This window comes from Pararge aegeria, chromosome 9 (assembly GCF_905163445.1).
Source record: "Pararge aegeria chromosome 9, ilParAegt1.1, whole genome shotgun sequence".
In the NCBI taxonomy this organism is placed as follows: Eukaryota; Metazoa; Arthropoda; class Insecta; order Lepidoptera; family Nymphalidae; genus Pararge; species Pararge aegeria.
Genome location: NC_053188.1, coordinates 9714788 through 9736249, shown reverse-complemented (window position 1 = coordinate 9736249; position 21462 = coordinate 9714788). Strand labels below are relative to the sequence as shown.

The 21462-nt window shown below is 35.2% G+C and overlaps 1 protein-coding gene across 1 annotated transcript; it reads left to right on the top strand.

The window, feature by feature from the left end:
• Positions 1-5749: 5749 nt before the first annotated feature.
• LOC120626284 (ras-related and estrogen-regulated growth inhibitor-like protein) lies at positions 5750-20763 on the top strand. Its single transcript, XM_039893730.1, has 6 exons — positions 5750-6019; positions 13986-14042; positions 15095-15171; positions 18815-18996; positions 19431-19617; positions 20143-20763. Exons 1-6 carry the CDS (start codon positions 5956-5958, stop codon positions 20209-20211), a joined length of 636 nt encoding a protein of 211 aa, XP_039749664.1. The 5' UTR covers positions 5750-5955; the 3' UTR covers positions 20212-20763.
• The last annotated feature ends 699 nt before the right edge of the window (positions 20764-21462 follow it).

The following is a 21462-nucleotide window of genomic DNA, read 5'->3' as shown; positions in this document are numbered from 1 at the left end:
CTTTTGAGTAAGCTTTTCTTGTTCAATCTATAAATCTATGTGTAACTTACAGGCAGGCACATATTTTTATGAGTATACTATTAATATTTATTCTCCCTGTTCAAGTGTTTGTATTATCTTTATATTAAAGTAAGTAGGTATATTATATATGTATACGTAGGTCTGCAATGCATGAAAACATTAAATAATTCTCAGATAAATATACAATCTCTTATATTACGTTATTTATTTTACCTAATTCGAATAAGCTATGAAATATATTTGCAATTCGGGTAGTTTACATATTTTGAAATCAAAGATCGAACGTATGAGATATCTGTAGCAACTTGCAATGTACATGTTTTAAAATGACAATTAAATTCCACTATTTACACACAGGTAGTAACTAGAGTTTACCACAAAAGGGCTCAATTAGTGGGTTCGCTAGATAAAAATCTATACATATAAAAGAGGAAAGTGTTTTGTCTGTTCAGTAAAATTCTTTTGCTGGACTCTAAGTTAGCTTGATATAAAAAATAAAAACTATTTTAAGTACATTCTTATCTTCATAATTTTTTACAAGAAGAAGAAACACTTTATTGCACGTGTTATACAGGAAAAGAAACAGTAAGGAGTATGCAGTACACAATGTAGACATGCAAAGGCGGCCTTATTGCTACAAGCAATCTCTTACAGGCAACCTTTGTAGATAGGACTTACAGCAAGAGAACGGGGATAGTGCCAAGAGTGTTGATAGATATGCATAAGTACCAAAATGTAAAGATACAAATACATACATAATTTAAATAAATATACGTAATACATAAATATAAAATAAACATAATATATAACAACCATAATATATAACAACCATAATATATATAAGTAGATTTTAACATACAGTTAAAAAAAAAAAAAGAATATAAAGAATCTACTTCAAATTCCATCACTCAAAGAGAGGTAGTAGTCCTTCAGACGACTCTTAATACGGCAATCCGAAACTATGATGCAGGTTCTAAAAACATATATTATATGATAGAAATTCACCTTTATAGGGAGTTCTAAATTCCACATGTGTGTCCAGCGGCTCTCTGCGACGCGCTTGTTGCCGTAATATGTCTACCTCGCGTTCGACCAACGGGTAGCGAGGGGAACGACCAACGCTGTATCACGAATATATATATTGATAAATATTTATTATTATTGATAAGCTGTATCGATCTACGGTCAAAACTAATAATAATCTATCTAATCCAAAATCTTCATTTGGCAGTTAGAATTTAGCAATGCTATCTATGCATAGCTTTTGTATGCAATGCATAACAGTTATGAGTAGACCTATTGATTTTTTTTTATATTTAAAAATAGAAAACAATCGCCTATAAACAGAGCAACACTTCGCAGGGCATGCAAGGAGCACATCTTGAAAGTGTCCATCAACTTGAGAGGATGTGTATCCCAATGTACCTGTAATTACACCGGCATCCACGACCTTCCTACCGGAACACAGCATTGCAACAATTCTGATTAGGGGCAGAAATAAGAATGGTGGTAGTTCTTACCCGGAAGAGCTCTGTCACACAAAGCTCTTCTACTTCATATATCCCTATAGATAGATACAAAGATAGATAAAGTCTTTATTGCACAAATAGGTTAGGGAAATAAGGGATAATTAGGTTAGGGAAAACGGGATAGTGCAACCGGTGGTACAATTAAGTTAAATACATATAATTATAATATGTACATACATATAAATATATATATATATATAAGAACACTATAATACAAAAGAACATATATTTTATTAATTCCTATTTAAATTGACTAAAATCCCTTCTTAAATCGATGTTATTTAAATCAGTAAGAAATTACCGTTACAGTTGTACTATTGAAGTCGCGGGGCACTTGTAACTATAATTTTTGTATACTATTTCTCAATACCTAGAACCAGAACATTGGTGGTGCTGAATACTCGTTTTCTAACTTAAACAAAGGCCCTTAAAAGGTTGAGAGATGGATAGATATGTATTGTTTAATGGGCGAGTGTGAACGCCACTATTGTTGGGCCAAATAAACGAGTCTTGACACGCGATTGTGTTTGCGAAATGTTTAGCTGAAGACTAGAATAAATAGGCTCTCATTATCCAAGTTGGTGATAGTAATTAAATTAGATTTTAATTGAGCATTGAATGAAATAGCCCAAGAGCTGTTTAACAATCTAAAGACAATCGGTAGCTATAAAATATAATTAACAGAACTTGGAATGAAGGAACAGGAAAAAAATAATTGCCTGTTACTCTGTCACTCTGTCACTGTCAAATAACTGTCAACCTATTGATCCTTCTACATGAAAGAGAAATAAACCAACAAAGTTATTTACGTCGTCACTTTGTCTGGGATTTCGTCCGCTTGGTTTTATTTTAGTGGGCTAAATAGTTAAAGAGCTTAAAATTGTAATAGCCTATTTCTCTTTTAAGTTCTTTAATTTCATATGCAACTCTCAGAATTTCCACGAATAAAAAGCTCGAGCAGTTGCTGTTCGAACTGTTGTATGACATGGTATTTTATTACTTCATACAATACTTATTGTTTTCCATTACTTTTTTATAAAACCCTGCATAAATGCCTGCTACTGCTCTTCGCTCCACCTATTTGTGGTCTCCGCTCGAGGACCTTTCGAATCCAACGTCAATCGACCATTTGCATATTACCATACCTATAACCTACCCCTGATCGGGTTCTAAGCGGCCACGTCCGAAACGTTGCTGCGTGGAACGCTTCATCGCTGGGCGGCCCATCTTTGTTTTTAGGGTGTTAACTAGCCACGTCTGAAACCTCCCACGGGGTACATAGCTCGACGATGATTATGAGTTTTGTCAGGCTAGTATACTTTCACCTTAGACAGGAGTCAGGAAAAATTACAGTGAAGCGGTTACATATCATCGAATAAAAATAAAAAATAAATTATGAACTACAGCTATAAATAACCAAGACGAGTAAAAATCGCGCTCATCGCTATGGCGACGATTGCATAAACACAGAGAAGCCTGTTCGAGGAAGTCGCAGTAATGAGCGATTTGAGTTGCGCGTCGGGAAGCCGCCGATGCGCATTTTTCCAATTCAACTTTCCATAATGAGATGGGAAACCATCTACGGTCTATAGTCTCTACATTTCTTCTATGCAAGTTACTTTTTGCATTGAAAAATTCTAATATAGGACTTGCAAAAACTAAACTGAACCTGTACTTGTAGCATAGTTTTTTAGCAAAATACAAAAAAAGCTGCTCAAGATGTGAAATCGTTGATGAACAAGTAAATTATTTTCTCTATCAAACAAAGTGAGGCTATCAACGAAAATCAGAATTACGCATGATCAGAATCGGATTTAGGCAGAAGGTCCTTGGGTTTTGGTACTAAGTATTTGGTAGGTACTTATAATAGTTTACCAAAATCCAAAAACAGGATAGGAAATATCTTTATTTTGTCTACTTTTCTACTTTTTTAAATCCCTTGGTTGAATTTGGCATAAAAAAAATGTACTTCGTGCTTATTTGCGTTTTCAATTTCATGTTAAATTCGAGAGAAATGTAAATATGCAATGTGTGTGAATACAAAAATGTAATTACTCTCTATCACGATTCACAACGAAATTAAATCTAAGTACGATTAAGCTAGATGTCTTAGCATGTGCCTTTCGTGGAATGCAGAGAAGCTAGTGTGGGTGGAGTGGTGGACAGATCCAATTACATCGCGTTGCGAATTAATTTACAACAGAAGGCGCCGTAGCGTCGCTCTCACCTTGACATCGTCGCAGACCAGCCCAGAGACGCCCAGAGCTTGTCCTACGACAGGTTTGCGCAAGTCCTTAACACCGCTTTAAGGATTACCACTCACACTTTCACATACTTTCCATTTTAATCAAATATAACCAAGTTGGTCGTATCCAAATTAGAATTGAAACTAAGAAGAATAGCCTATTTGACTTAATTATGTACAACTTGTAAATGAAAACCAAAATATTACTAAACAACTAAAATTTTTTGAGAAACCATAGTTTTTACTCAAGGATTCAGATATAGTTCTAACATTGCATGTAATATTAAGATCAAGTGAGTACTGTCACTTCCTTAGGTACGCGTCGCGTAGCGATGAACTATGCGCGAACGATATACTATGCGCGTGTCGGTCTTTTATCTTCAATAGGGTTGTCATAAGTAAAAACTTAGAATAATAAATAAGTTTCTATTGATTTAATATTTTTACAGATTGATTCCTTATGAAATATATATATATATATATATGCACCCTTTATCCAGCTATTCTAACTCATTAAAAGTGCTAACCAGTAAAATTATTTGTTTAAGAAAACCTAATATTTAAACTAACGCTAATATTTACAATAAGATAAGACATATTTAAGCGGTGATAGTTCGGACAGGCCGGGAAACAACATTCGGGAGGCCGAGTTCGAATCCCGGCACCCACTCAAGCAATAAAAAAATCACTGGCTTCAACGGTGAAGGAAAACATCGTGAGGAAACTTAGATGCCCGAGAGTGCTCCGTTATGTTCTCAAAGTTGTTTGAAGTCCACAAAAACGCACTGGGCCAGCGTGGTGGACTATCGCCTAAACTCTCATTATGGGAGGAGACTCGTGTCCAGTAGTGGACCGGTAATAGGTTGATATGATGATGAAGCAATATTTATTTTCTTAAGCAATATAATTACAAGTATTTAATATCTACTTATAAGCATCAAAAAGGACCAGTGAAGATCACGCAGCAAAAGAAAACATTTGATAGCTCCTTTGTGCCGTTAGCAAAGAATCAGCTCAGAACTCTTAGAAAAATTCTTACAAAGTGCAAAGAAAAACATCGGCATAGTATTTCAGGAAAATGACAAACTAACACAGAGACGCACAACCTATAATAAGCCAGGTAGCCTAACATCGTATTTTAGGATAAAAATCGGAGATTTTGGAATCTACTTACTGATCACTTGAAGAATTACATGGAACAAATAATTTTACGTTTATCACTTATTCTTATCAGCAAATGCCAATTATCAGACTAAATTCCTACCGTACCACTCATACCTACTCATTGTTCACAAACGAAATAGATAAACAAATTCAATACACACATGCTCAACAATTGTTCATTAAAACTGCATTGTTCCGACAATAACAAGTGACGCTGGAAATTCCGTTACTTTTACTTTATATGAAAAAGATATCGTATCTATCAACTTAGCGCAAATTAAATATGTTCTTTACATACGAAATACTTCACATACCAAGGATGTTTGTAAACTTTCAAGCTGTGTCATTTAGTTTGTTTGAGCGCAGTAATATTTGATCTAATGAGATAATGCAATAGGTACTCGTAGGTCAAAATTATCGGCAGTTCTAGAATTAATCAAAATCACTGAGGCAAACTTGAAATGGCCAAATAGATAATTGTAGATAAAGAAATAGCTAAGGATCTCCAAAAGATATCAAGGTCACTTCAAAAAGATAGAGCTCGTGTTAGAGCAATATTTATTGTAACGCTAACAGATACTGAAAACGAAGGTAGACATGATATCAGAATCTACAAAATCTTTAAAGGCATATACCTACATATACATGTAGCTTATTTTGAAACAAATCTATAATGTCTTCTGCAAACTGTAATGTTTTTGTCTCGGTGTAATAAGCGTGTAAGCGGAGGCTGCGCACGAGTTTCTGAATCTCTAGATACAGCGCTCGCGCAGATACCGGCAGTCGCACGGCCAACGTAGCGGCGGGTAGTCGAGTACATGGTTGGTACGCTGACTGCCTCCGGAACGCTTTCTCGAACGTATTTACGATAAATTTACGCGATTTTACGATTTTATTTGCGGTTACTGAAAGTGTACATTAAACTGATGTGAATAACGTTTATTACCATGTCCGGTTGAACTTTTCCTTTATTGTGTTACGCCGAAAACTGTCCAAATGAAGATGACTGTAAATCGTATAAGGGTAGTTGTGCTTGGGAGCCCTCGGAGTGGGAAATCGGGTTAGTAGCAAATAATTATATTCAGTGTATTTTATAATAATATTAATATGTTTCCTGGTAATATGGCTTTTTGTTTGTGGTGCTTATTTTATCGTAGTCTCGGTATTACGGCAGGCTGCAAAGAATATCTTAAGCAATAAATATCACCACTCAATCTGTCTACAAATACTTTGGCAAAATTTATGTATTCAGTCTTGCTTTATAGGATAGGTTCGTAATTTTCCGTAGCTATTGTGAAAACATAGTAGACATCATGTGTGCAATCATACAACTAAACGTAAACAATATTATGTTAAAAAGATAATCAGTTCTTCTAACATTTTTATTCTATTCATTAATATTCATTCTACATATTTCAAATACCTCACAACTTATTAATAAAACAAATTTGCCTTTTTCCTAATACAATTTTAATATTAGCAAAGTCGGAAAACAGCCTATTAACAGCGGCTTTAATCGGCTGCTGTGATTTTTTTTTGTAATAATTGCTGTAAAAGTTTTAATAATGTTAACTTTATAACCGCCTTTAAAGAAGTAGATTCCCTAGGTATTTGCCGAGATCTTTTTTTAATAAAAAACATATTCAATATTCAAAATTCCGTTAAACTAAATTTTCTTGTTTTACCATATGAAACCATTGTTTCAATTTTTGTATACCAAGAACGTTTACATATTTTTAGCTAAGGCAAAATATACTACCTACTTTAAATAGTAAACTGGCGGTAATTCGCCCGTTCAGTTTACACCTAGTAGATATTTTTAGCTATTCCAGTATCACTATTATCACAGACACCAGAATTTATAAGTGTTGTGAGTAGTACCTATTAGGTATGAACAACTATACTTTATTCTGCATTTAGTTCGGAGGCGTTCTTTATTATCATACTTACATATTGTCGTAATCATGACGCATTGTTATAGTATTCTAAACGATACTTACTGCTCTGTTTAGACAATCATCAAACCTTAAATTGATTTAGTATACAGGTTGATATATATCTATTGAAATAACTAAAAAATGTAATACACAGAATGCCTTAATGTTATAAGAAATATTTCAAGCATACATTTTTTACAAGTGTTATTAATTAAATAAGTGGCATAGTTGCTATTTTGTCAGTAAACTTTTATTTAATTAGACCCATTATTAATTTGCTTGTAAAATTACTATATTATAAATACTTAAATATGACTCTTCAGCGGAGAGCTCTATCGAGTTCCATTAAACAAACCTCTGTGTCAAAAAAAACATGTATCATCCGAAAACTGTTTGATTAGTAGGTATGAAGTATTTAGGTTAATCCATTTAATATTAAGTTTTATTAGTGGCGTAAGTTTGGATCTGGTAATTTACGAAATCTAATTTGTAAAGCTTATCTTACTTAACAACTTTATGAGTTGATCTAAATTCCTAAATGAGGTGTCTTTGGATTTATACGACAACAGAAAGTTTTCCTATTTAGGGTTCCAGAAAGGAAGAACTCTTTTTCTCACAGAAACCTTGTCTAGGTAAAAGAGTCCGCAAAAAAATAAAATATTTACCGGATGATTAAATGAAATCGGAAATAAGTTCGATTTATCATCATAACCAGCACTACATAGTTATATCGGGTACTGCCTGAGGACCTGTAATCTTGGATTTTGGTTGAAAGTAAGATTTTCTAGCAGTAACGAGATTTTTTTAAGATTATCTACAAGTGCTTATTAAAAGAAAAAGAGTAGTCCAAGTGTCTACTTTAGCTTTAAATTTCTCATGTTTAATGGAAACGTTGACACTTATTTTAAGTTTCCCAGCTAGAAAAGGAAGTAGCATATAAATAGCAGCATTAATTATGGCGCCTGACTTGTGGTACTTAACGGATGTTATCATATACTTCAATCCTTAAAACCTTTTTTGACGCAATTATTTTTAAGTATCTGTGATATGAAGTGCTGTGTTTAGTGTTTATATCCTCATTGGGTGTGCTGTTTTCTATATTAGGTTGCAACCAAAATTTTTTTTTCAAGTAAAAATAATCATATTAATGTAACTTTTATTGCAAATACGAGTAGATACTCGTATTGCAATATAGCTATAATTGCGTAAAGATATGTGTCGAACCCAACTATGCGACCAAAAAAAATGCCATAAAGCTATTTTTTCCATAACAACTAAAGTAAGATCTATTTATTCAAATTTAATGTGAAAGATAAAAACCGTGAACTGTTTTTACAACATAAACTATTGTTTTAATGATATGAATATAATTTTCGCTATCTTTTAATATCAATCATTTTTCTACTTTCGTTTTTCTATCTGAACCACACCAAACCCCGCGAACAAATAGTACCTACAACATAGACTTAACATATATTTTAGTAGAACCATCCGCATAACTAACCCGCTTATCTACGATCCGCAAATACTATACATACATGTAGATCAACGACCTCGACTGACGGCCGAACGGACGCTTATGTTACACAACGTAGGCGCCAGCAGTTGGTCGCTGCCGTCGGGAAATCGCTTCTTGACCCAGCGGCCGAGTCGCCGGCGACTGGTTGTAATTGCACCGTCCTAATTGTGCCCGACTGACGGCCTCAACGTGGCCTCAACGCATGCGTTTGCAATTAATTACGCTAGAAGATCAGACACGCAACAATGTTTATAAAGAAGATCCTGTCTAGCTATCGGTGAACCCCATGCCTTTCTTATTTCTAAAGGTTCGTCTTTTACTAATAAAGTCGACTTTTTAGCACAACGTTCGAATCAACAATGACTCTCCAAAGCTCATGCATGCATGCATGCAGCACGTGTTTGTTATTAAGAAGCTTCGAGTCCTAATGAACATTCCAGAAGTTTATGGTGAAGAGTGTCGATACATTTGTTATTTTTTGTACAAACTCAATATTCAGGTCCCTTCGTAGACCGTTTTTTCTTAAGTCACAGGGAACTATGAATAACATCATCTATCAGATGAGAATAAGACATCATCATCCTGAGACTTGTGTCACACTACTAGGACTAGGCCTCGTTTCTTATTTGAGAGAGAAAGAAACCTAATAAATAAAAACAAACAAAATGCATTATGGTATAGTTCAGGTACAAGTTTAATAAGCAAAATGTAGAGTTTGTTGCAATTGACGACGCCAATCATTTAGCGATTTTGTAGATACGTATTTAGTACAGCATAATAGCTCATTGGCGCCAATAGTTACAGTCCGATAAGAGAATTTAGTCGTTAAATTTAAGCAACGGGCCATTGACGGAAATGACAGAATAATTATCCAAAAATATATACATACCTTCTAAACCTGATTTTATAAATCTGAAGTAGTGAAGTTGTGTCCTAGTACAAGGAGGTACCAAGAATGTTACTAATTATACGTAATGTACATAATCTTACTAAATGTAATTAACATAATGTGTGTGAAAATCAAAGTCATTCCCGATATCTGGATGCCTCGTACTTATTCTACTACCGGCCGTTATACCCAAAATAATTTTTTCTTTGTTTGTTCTTTCATCTAAGAAGTTTTCACAAATTTTGGGTTCTGGATGTTCAATATGAAGGTTTTCATATCTTTGGTGCTGAAGATATTCATGGGCAGCCATAATTACTCACACATATAAATACATTTTTAGTAAAAAAATAGATTTTGAATATAATCGAATGAATATAAATTGGCATTTTGAGTGGTTGCAAAGTCAACTTTATGGTAAGTGCTATTCAAAAAGGCAAAGGCGAATTTGGACGGCGAAGGGTCAAGAACGTAATAAATGACGCCACTTAACTTTTAGGAGCATTTCGCACTTTCATTTTTTATTAACGATTTTCGCAGCTAAAACTAGGGTACGACCTTATTTTTAGTTTCCCGACGTACTGTTGGCTAAAATACTAAATAATGGGGCAATAACCTTTGCCCCTCACCCATTTAGGTAAAATAATTCTTAAATGCATACTACGTATATCTCATTGTTTATGAAATGCGATACGCTTTTTACAGCTCCATGATTAAATATTGATCTTAGTATTTATTAAAACGAAAGCTTAAGGTAACTGTCTGTACACAATGTTTCAATTAACGAGTTGGTCAGACAACCTTTTTCGCAACCAATGCCAACAGTTCCTTTAAGTGGAACGGAAGTCTAAGTTGCAAAAAGGTTTTCGCAAGCGTCAAAAATGTATCACAAATGCTTAGTTCACAGAGCTTGGTAATTAATGCTACGGAAACATTTTAATACTCTATTTATTTTCATATAACTAATTTTTAATCAATAATATCTAATTATATTAAAAATTTAATTAATAATATCTATGACAAAACGACCACCTTTTAGCTATTTCTAGAATAAGATACTTCCTAGTTCCTACTGGAATTAGTAGGATTAGGCGTCCTATCGATTTTTCATAGTTTAGCTATTAGGTGATGATTAACTTCATCTGTTTCTTCAGTAAAGTATAAGCCATAAATTATAGGTACCAGAATAACCTGTTTTTATGAGAGAAGGATAAATAGGAAAGCTGGTTGCTGACCAGCAAATTTGGTTTAGCGGATGGCAGGCAACTTTTATCAATACAAAATAGCTGAGGTGGCAATGGGCGGGGCACATAGCTCGGGGAACCGGCAGACGTTGGGGTCCCAAGGTTGTGGAATGTCGACCATTGGTAGACCCCCGACGAGGTAGATGGATCAGGGAAGTCGCAGTGAGCCGCTGGTCCCAAGCGGCACAAAACCGTGGTATTTGGTTTATATAACGACGATAAAGCAAGTTTTATAAGACTTGTATTGTCTTTTACAGATTAGACCGTTACCTTCTTTGACTTCGTCATCACTTACCATCAGGTGAGATTGGAGTCAAGGACTAATTTTAAGTTGATTAAGAAAAACAAGTTACTATACTTGCAGGTGTGCGCGCTTCAAAACAATTATTACTTCAAAAGAACCAAAGCAAACTTGTTGGTTTAGAATATGTTACACACACGCAACGATATTTGATGGATGGTGGCCATAATCTATTAATTACATATAGATTCCTGTCAATACAACACCTATTGTTTGTCCTGTACCGTATCATTCATCAACCCACGTTGAGCCGCGTTGTTAGATCATTATAATTTGTCATCTACGCTCCGATGACCATAAACATCGATTATAAATTACAAAACGTTACCAACTAATATTGTTTCATAATCATCATCATATCAACCCATTACCGGCCCACTGAAAGTACGAGTCTCCACCCACAGTGAGAAATGTCTAGACCGTTGTCCACCACGCTGGTCCACCACGCTGGTCCAGTGCGGATTTGTGGACTCCACACGCCTTTGAGAACATTATGGAGAACTGCGAGTAATGCAGCTTCACGATGTTTTCCTTCACCGTTGAAGGAAGATATTTATGGTTAATACGTTTATAGCTTGGAAAAGTTGGAGGTGCGTGCTGGAATTCTAAGACGGCACCCCGAAAGTAAAGCTGAAATTTAAATCGCTATCGCAGCTTCAGAAATATTGCTGGGTTGGAAATTACCCATTTCACGAATTATGATGTAAATGGTCTCGATGGTCCAATGGCTAGATTTGACTCCGGATCAAGATGTCCTGACTTCGATTTTCAGGTTGGATCGAAAATTGTATGGTAAAGCGTTAGAAAATTGGCGTTGTTCACCATTTGTCCAGGATTATAAATAACGTGTGATAGCCCACCGACCCATACTTCTAGCAAAGAGGACTATAAGCGAGAGAGTATAAGCTTTTAGTTCCTCTCTGCTATGAGAAATTAGGCTCGAGCCCAGCTGAGTATCATAATGATAACGATAAAAAAAAATATATTTTGTTAACCGTACGATGACTTCGGAAAAGATAACATCCAGTACGGTTTGTAATGATCACTTGAATTATGAATGAACACTGAGTGTTGAATGTAAAAATATACACGCGTAATCTGATCACGGAGAAAGTAAAATGCTTACATTTAAATACCTTCTTAACGAAGGCGGAAAAAATAAATAAAATGAAAACGAGAGTGTGGAATTTGACATGCGTTTCATAAATATCGATTAACATTGTGGTAATGTAAAGGTAATTTATAAATGACCATAACATTTTTTAATTTTATTTGTGACGGTCGTTCAGAGACATTTAATTTGATTAAAGTGACTGTAAGCTCCTGTGTGTAGGCGTATCGGACTTTAGGTATATATAAAAAAATATGTACCAATACTTTCACTAATATAGTTGCAATGGTGCTCGGCTTTGTAACACCCTTTATTCATATCATCATATCAACCCTTTACCGGGCAGGGTGTCCTCCCACAATGAGAAGGTTTTAAAGCCGTAGTCCACGACGCTGGCCCAGTGCGACTTGGTGAACTCCACAAACCTTTGAGAACATTATCGAGGGCTCTCAGGCATGCAGGTTTGCTGACGATGTTTTCCTTCACCGTTGAAGATACTTTAATTTCTTAAAAATCGCACATAACTTGGAAAAATTAGAGGTACATGCGGGGATTCGAACTCGGCCCGCCGAAAGCTTCTTCATTCATAAAGAATTATGGACAGCCAAGGTGTTGTGCCTTGTATGTATTTAATAACAACTGGTCACTACGCATAGGTATGCAAGGAAACTTTAGCTTATTTTGCTATATGCCGCTAATCCGCAATACCAGGCAAATCCACACGGTGCAATTTTTATTTCTTCAATTACATTCGCCAAATAGATCTTGCGACTGCATTTATCTTGTAATGAGAGAAAGAAAAAGCAAGCACATAGATACTACTATTACGTATCATTTTACTAAGCCTCCAAATAGAATGCGTATGGAATCTATTTCAAGTCCATTGTCATGCGGTGCTCGGCCCAGCTTGCATAATATTGTTGTGATCTTATTTGAACTGGGTACTCTCGATTTAGCTCGTGATTCGATTGTCAACTTAAACGCTAACAACTCCCGCAGGAAATAATCCCTGCGACGGTAAATGACTCACAATAATCGTTATCTAACCATTGAGATGATATTATATATTGAGTTGCCTAAGCGAATACACATAGTGAAAATAATAATGCCCCTTAAAGTAATTAAATTTTGAAAAATAAAAAATAAAACTTTTATCTCCGAATAATAAATAACTAAATAATTAAAATGAAATCGATTTATAATAATGAAGAGGTAATTGTTCCGTAAACCAATATAATAAACACAGTTGAGGTTTTTTAAAACAAATAAATAATAAGAATTAAAAAAAAAAAACAATAATTACGTAAATTAAAATAGTGTTGATGATAGCCTATTCAACTTCAGAAATTTTCTATTCATGTAGACCTTATCACAGGCACTTATGAAGGCTTCATACATTTAAAATGTTACCACTAATGTTAGGTAATAATGGTAATAACTGCATTCGTTAACTTAATACTAAAGCTAGGAGGGTCTCAAACGCGTCCTGGTATTACGACGTTAAATGCTAAATTGTTTTCTATATACGTACCAATAACACCGTTAAAAACACATACATGTGTAGTAACGAGAACGTTATCATTAGAACATGTCCACCTATAGTCCATCTATCAAAACGGTGAGAACATAATAATATGCTGGGCGCTCCAAGTACTATCAGATAAATGTGTAATCACCTTTGAGAATACGACGCGTCCTTTTGACGGGCTGCTAGGATTCTCCACACTCCGTCAGTAGCCACTGCTATTCATAACTTGCCTCGTCATCTATGTTGATTGTGTACACCCTTAAATGAGAATTCCAGGAGTGGTATACATCAGTGAAAAGACTAATCAATGCAACGTCCAGTAGAAAGTTGGGAGTAATGACCCTTTGATGACTTTTTCTTATAAGTACTAGAGTAATGTTATACGGATGAAGGGTATGGCACGAGATTAATGAGTTGCATGAAATCTGTACGTTCAAGATAGGATTTTAGTTAATGCTGTGCTTAATTGATGTGTTTTAATGCTACTTTTCTTGTTGCAGCCGTGGTTGTGCGTTATCTCACGAAACGCTACATTGGCGAATACAGCTCTACCGGGGGTAAGCAATTTATTTATTCATAACTAGCGGCCCGCCTCGACTTCAATTCTATATAACTTATAAAAAAAGAGTGAAATTACTGCCTTAAAAATTTATTATTAAACAATGCTTGAAGTGACGCCTGAAGGCTGTATGTCAGTTAGTCCGTTATTTTCCCACGGACACACACTCAAGTTAGGCTATATTTTTTTTATAAAAGTTTTAATGAAAGATTTCCTAAGGATTTTAGAAGAACAACTCTATAGTATGTTTATTATTTTAGACTTTATGCTGACCATCTACATGATTGAAAAACTTATCTGATACAATATTTTGTGTGATACGTATCTACTTCAATTTGCGTATTTATCTTACAAAACAATTCCTTTCGACCTTAAGAAATGTTTACGTCGACGCAGTGACGCCATAATTCCAACACATAGATATATTATAGTATTTTATGTAGTGTGTTTACGTGAATTACATATAAGTTCATACAGGAAGGTAGTTTTTGTTTGTCGAGACACGCGGTAGAGTTTACTCCAATTACGTATGAGCTCCTTATGACGGCCTTTCTGTAAAAGCAACTGGGTCGTATAATAACAAAATTATAATGATTTTAAATATTATTCTTTAAAAAATTTACATAATATCTGCAGCAGTTTTAAATATCTCAAACTTAATAAAATAACTCAATTACTTAAAAGTTCATTAATGTTAAATCAAAAACTTTACTGTTATACTTTTCACTTGCGCGGGTACTTCTTGAGACTTGGTATATTTAAAATCCTCATAGGAGTTTCAGAGATTAGCGCGTTTAAGTAAACCAAGACAAAAAAAGTGAAGGATCAACCTACATGTCAGCACAGAATCGGGTTGAGACGGTTCGAAAAAGCTCTGAAGGTATTATAAAGTACTCAAAGTATTGAGGATAAAAATATGTCAGTTACCTTCGCTATCGTTTTTTCACTCTACATAGGTTATTCAGACAGGTTAGGATCGAGCTGATTTTATGTCGATAGATATAGGAAAACTTTTGTAACAAGTGTATTAAATCTTAAACATACTTACAGATTTCCTGTACACGCATAGAGTAGCGTTCGATGGAGCTGTTTCGGAGGTCGAAATAATGGATACCTCAAACTGTGCAGTAAGTTACTTTTATTACCCGACTTAAAATATAGATAAAAAACTGCTCTAAGCTCTTTTTTAATTTGTTGTAACAAAAGGGCATATGCCCAATGAAACATTAACAAATGCTATGTAAGAATTTAAGATTTCCGTAGTCAGCATATTCATGCAAAGCTATATATTCCTCTATCGTGTGATTGGCATTTGCTCAGTAATGAAAAATTAATTTCGCTGAAATAATTATGCTGACGACGAAAGTCATAAATTCATAGCCCTTTCGAAATAACCAAAGTAATAAGGATATTTATATTATAAGTTCACTTTGCAACTTTCATAACTTTCAAGCTTTAATGGGCATAAAGAGTGAGTATATTATTTATAACGCTGAGTTCACGCGTTGAATCTATATTTAGCCGAAGAATGTGATGGTGTAATTAAACCAGTGCACCGTGGTATACCTTACGTCGTTAAGGCAGAGATTATTGGCTCGAATAGGAAGTGCATAATCAAGAGATAGATGGGACAAAGTTAATTAAACGGTAAACAATGAAGATGGTAATCTGACAGTTCATAGTCTACGAGATGGCTGTATGAATCAATTGCTAAATCTTATAACTTGCACAGATTAAAGAATACTTTTTTCTATCTAATATACTGCTTAATACTACAAGAGAGACTTATTCTCGGATTCCACAATGCAAAACATTGATTGAATTTGTTAATCGGCCTACATAAAATTAAACATATACAACTTACGTTGCCAAATTTATCATTCGTAAGCAACAAATAATTTGATTTTGTAATTTTAGTTCTTTAGATTTTTGATTATGATGTCAATCATTCATTCATTCATTCATTAATTGAGAGAAAAAGTGACCAGTTATATTTTCGGTTTCTCAAAAACGCGAAAAACTATCTCAACCTGCGATAATAAAGCTAATCATAGGCGTTTGTGCTACCAGATCCAAAGTGGATCAATAATCATATGTCAGCTTTTAAGTTGACCGTTGATATGAGGAGACTTCTAGAAACTGTTGGTTTGTTATATAGTATAAGACTTGCAATGTGACGCGGGAATCTATAATATAGGTACGGAATATAAGCTAATTAATATGTATTCACTCCATACCTAATTTGTGCTCGTACTTTGTGTATTTTTACTCAGTTCTTTTGCGGTATCTGGTGGCCCATTTTTATAATATTTGCCTGTTTAATATCTAGCCTGTTTGAGCTCTGCACGCCATGACTTTGAGTATATAAATTGGGTACTTACGTTTTTGTATTCGATCTTTAGAAGATTATACGACCATCTCTTGCTCTTAGCTTGCGGCGCCGCCTGATCTACTGCGTACGGTTTAATTACACAAAATTTATTATAAGGCCAGTTACTAACTGTATGATGCATTAGACGTCGGAACACGGAATGTTTAAATTATTGTTCGTACCTACACATTGTATTGCGTAATTTTGTATAGTACCTATTATTTATAGATTAATCAGCAACTTCTTCCGCGTAGTTATCTCTTGATTATTGCTTGTAATAATTCTTAATTTCAAGCAAATAAAGTTCTAATGCCCGTATTGTAGATATTTGTTAAAAATGTACAAATCTTTCTGTTAATAATTACTGATCCTCCCGATTTAAGGTTCTTTATAGCATCTTTATTTGATCGGACATCTCTCAGTACGCATCCCTACCATGCATCCATACCTGTATTTTTTTAACGCAATTCGTTGCCTAGAAGAGATCGCTATATAGCGATAAGGTCGCCAATTTGTAAACGCTGAGTTGTGTTTTTTTTGAAGAGAAACTTCTTTACAATCGTTGTAATATGAAATGCGATGAAACGAAAATGCTTAAAAAATAATAAACCTTACATTTATCTATATCTATATCAATCTCAATCTCTCGTAGGCTACTTTTCAGAAGATTCACTTCGGCCGTGCGTGAATTGTACAAAGGATATCCTTTTTTTTCTTATTTTCTCTGTACTTTTAAGTACTAGTACAATCAAATTGTATTCTTTCATTCATTCATTGACTCAGGGTCAAAGATTGTAACTTATTTTTCTATTTTTTGTGGAAAGCTCTGTTTGCTCTATTTATCAGTAATAACTGTGTAGCATTTATCATCCTTACTAATATTATAAATGCGAAAGTGGTTGTTTGTTAGTTACTTTACGCCCTAACTAAAAAACAACCAATCGACTTGATATTTGGCATGGAGTTAGTTGAAAGGACCGAGAGTAAGTAACACGGAAATGGTTTTCAATGGATTTAAAAAAAACCGTAATAGACGCGGTCGAAGATAGCGGGCAACAGCTAGAAGTTTCATAAGAATATTAGGCATTCAATTCAACTCAAATACCTAGTATCCACAATGCTTAGGGGCTATATAAATGGACTGCATATGAGCCAGCTGCAGTTCGTTTTCACTTCAGTCGGCAGCTTCAAATTCCGTTGCAGTTATGTGTAATTGCACAAAAAAATATTTTGCACCTGGATTGCAGTTTAAAATATGTAGTGCTATTTATTGTATAGATCCTTGGCAAGTTATTGTTACCATATACATCAAAATGGAACAACTTTAGTTCGGAAAAAGGGCTCTCTTAGTTTTTATTTGCCGGACGTACGTGTACTGTAGCAGTCCACCAATCCGCACTGGGCCAGCGTTGTGGACTTACGGGTTTAACCCCTTCTCATTGTGAGAGGAGACCCGCGCCCTCTCGTGGCTTTGGTTGATATGATGATGATGATGATGAAATTATGTATTTACGTATAGCCTCGTATTGAAACGACTCGGACTTACTTTACGTACGTCGGTACGTCTTTGCCAGTGAGTTCGTAACTACGAGTAGCTGCGGCTGAAGCGAACCGAACAACAGAATTTAAAAAAAGAAGCCCAAAAGTAATGTTAGTCAACATAACATATGATACGTAATTCATGAAGTTTTAACCTTGACTCACACGCATTCGAGGAACGTCATTATTTCTTTATCCTTACAACTAATAATAACAGGTTTTGAGGTTCTTTTTCCCGTTATTTCTTTTTGTTCTCTTATTAAAGTTTGAGTCGAGCTGCTTTCGAGGCTACAACTTTGAATATAGGTGTAAGTGCTACGATAAGCACATACGTATAAAGTTTCAAGCTTTCCGTTATTCAAAACCTATCGATAGATTTTCTAAAATTACTGGCAGTATATTCATTGTAGTCAAACATGACTATTATAAAGTGAACTTAAAAAAGGCGACAACCAGTATAATCTATGCAAAAACACAGCCTATTAACTTCCTACTGATGGGCACAGGCCTTCTCTCACATAGGAGAGATTGTTACAGCATAGACGCACCACTTGCTCCAATGTGGTTTGGTAGGCAAATCTTTACGGTAAAACTTACATCGCACACTAAAAGCCTATCTAAGGGGAGGGTTTGCTCATAAGTATACTACCACGGCCACGCCATGAGCAATGAGTATACGCTTGTTATATAGGATCGTCACGCTAGGCAGACTGGTTTGCAGTAGACGGTAGTAATAGCACAAGAACACTGCTGCCCAGTTATATTCCTTTAGTCGCCTCGTACGACACCCGCGGGAAGTAGAGGAGTGGTAACAACTGTACTGATAGTGCTACATTTTAATTAGATGCCCGTTTGTCTAGATTCGTGGATGCCTAGGCGAGCACGTTCGTTGGGGGGACGCATTCGCCGTGGTGTACTCCGTCTGCGAGCGTCGGTCTTTCCTGGCTGCGGCCGAGCTACTGTCGCTTCTGGCGCAGACTCGACTACCCAGCTGTGCCGCAATCACTCTCCTGGGCAACAAACGAGACCTCGAACACGCCAGGTAAATACTCTCGCAATTGTGTAGTTCTTTTCGAGTATCGACAAGCTATGACGTCAAAGTAAAAGGTACCTTATTCGATTCCTTTAAGAGGTCGCTAATCTTGCCAGGTATGCCCAGAGATTTGCCTGAAAAAGCAGTGTCCGCCAATTGGAGCCTTAATTATTCACTTTGATATTCGGAAAGGTGTCTACGATTGCGAACGTAGACATATATTTGCGATCTGTTATCACCGGACCGGAACGCAAAATCTCCTGGCGGCACGTCTTGGTCAGTAGGGTTGTAACTAGCCACAACTTAAAAGCCTAGAAAATTCAGAAATTATAAATTCCTCAGTAAAACCCGCCGTCGATCGAACAAGACGTTCTGTACAAGAGAGGTCGTCAAAACCTATGGAGTTGTTAACTTAGGTTTGTTAATCAGCTTTTGTTACTCAGGGAGGTCCACGCAGAGGAGGGTCAGGAGTTGTCGCTGCGGTTCGGCTGCCAGTTCTACGAGGTGTCTGCGGCGGAGTCGTGCGCAGGCGCCGCGCTCGCTTTCCACGCGCTGTTACGTGAAGCTCGTGCTCTCGCATTACTACTACCTGCGCCGAGACGGAAGCTGGCCGCCTACTCTGTTTCAAAGGTAACAAGGAGTTTTAAGACTCGCGCACCTAGATTCGAGCTTCTTCTCCAAAATATTGCATTACACTCTTCTTTAGTATTTTTTTCTAATACAATTTAGATTAGTTAGAAATAGCATTAACAGGTGTGGGATTGTTAATGTTGTGACAAAACTCACGCGAATAATGAAGAGGAAAAAACATTTTTGTCATAGATTTATTTATACAACTGAAATTGAAAAACTAAAATGATGTAAGTATATAAAGCATCATTGGTGCTAAACGGTAAAGCAAGCACCAAGTAGGTGCACGAGGTAACCTTGTAATAGCCTTGTACTTAAATCTTGACGTGAGCATTAAATTTAATACTTTCTTAGGATAGCACTGCAAAAACCTTTATCGTCTCATTGTAATATGTAAAAACAACAGTTTTATTTCAACAATATTGAAATAAAACTGTTTTAAGCGATGGTAGCCCTTTAGTCCTGTTTTAAGTAATTATATAGTTATTATTTGCAGCATAAATTAATAATATTTTTCTTTTGCAGGTAATCGGAACGATATTCGGCAAAAATAGTAAAAGCGTGCGAAAGAAACGACCATCGCTTAGTATTTAAGCTTATTTATTTTATAGATTTACGTTCATAGACTGTTTAGTTTAAAAATAATTTAAGCTGTACATAATATTGTTTTCATCTAGCTTAACAGCTGACTGAGGAGTATTCATTAGTGTACTAGTTATAAATTAAAGGCATAGTATGCTAATTGGAAGGCTCTATATGATTTAACGTCCATTATAAGTATAGGCGTAGACTGATTGAACAAAATGACTCTAGAATTAAAAAAAAACATACAGAAGATAATTTTATTGATAGAGTGGCGTAACGTCGCAGTGACGTGGCTGTTAAAGCATGTACTGGGAGGGACTTTTCTTGAGGCTGTAAAATATTTTTGAAATTAGTCTTCGAATCGCTTGTAAACTGATTGTTTTATTATTATTTTTACAACAATAAAATTTCCTTTTTCGCGCACTTGGGGTTTGAAATTGAACGTATGTTCAATGTGCATGATTACCTATTACTCAGTACACCTGAGATTAAGGTACCTATTGAGTATATTTATCGTTTTCTGAATAAATATTTTGTTGGAACATTTAATAAGTATAAAATGTAAATAGTTTCGTAATCGAACGTACCTTAATTATGTATTTTTAAAAAAACCTCGCATTTCATATTAATAGCTTTGTACCTAAGCTTTGTTGCAAATAGTTTAACTTGTAAATATTATTTCTTTGTAAGTTTTAGTTATAAAATGAAGTTCAATAAATTTTTTTTATTACAATATGATATATAATTTTATTTATCTCATATTAAACGGAAGTATAAAAATAAGTTACTGTTGTGACCTTATTAGTTGAAGGTCCAGGATTCGATCTTCGAAGTGTCTACAAAATTATAAAAAGTAGCATAAAATGTCGGTCCTTATCTCGAAAGTTGGCATCATCTTTACATCTGATAAATCAAAACACCTCTCTCCTTTATCAGAGGAGGTCCAGGCCAAATAGCGGAATACTTATTGCTGGGACCAAAAAAGTATAACATAAAATCTTCATTCATTATCAATACATTTCCAACCCACAATAGAATATAATAAACTGGTTTTGGCTAACTTTTAGAATTAGAAGGGTTCCAGATGCATAAGTCCCTGGGATCAATCTCGATCCCCCCGCAGAGGAGTTCGAAGACCGAACGACAAGGGTATTAGGATAAAAGTTGTATTGATTGTTAACTTGAAGATATAATAAAGAAAATATTTTTTTGCAATTTTATTATGATTTGATTAGTATACAAAGGTATAATATTCAAATC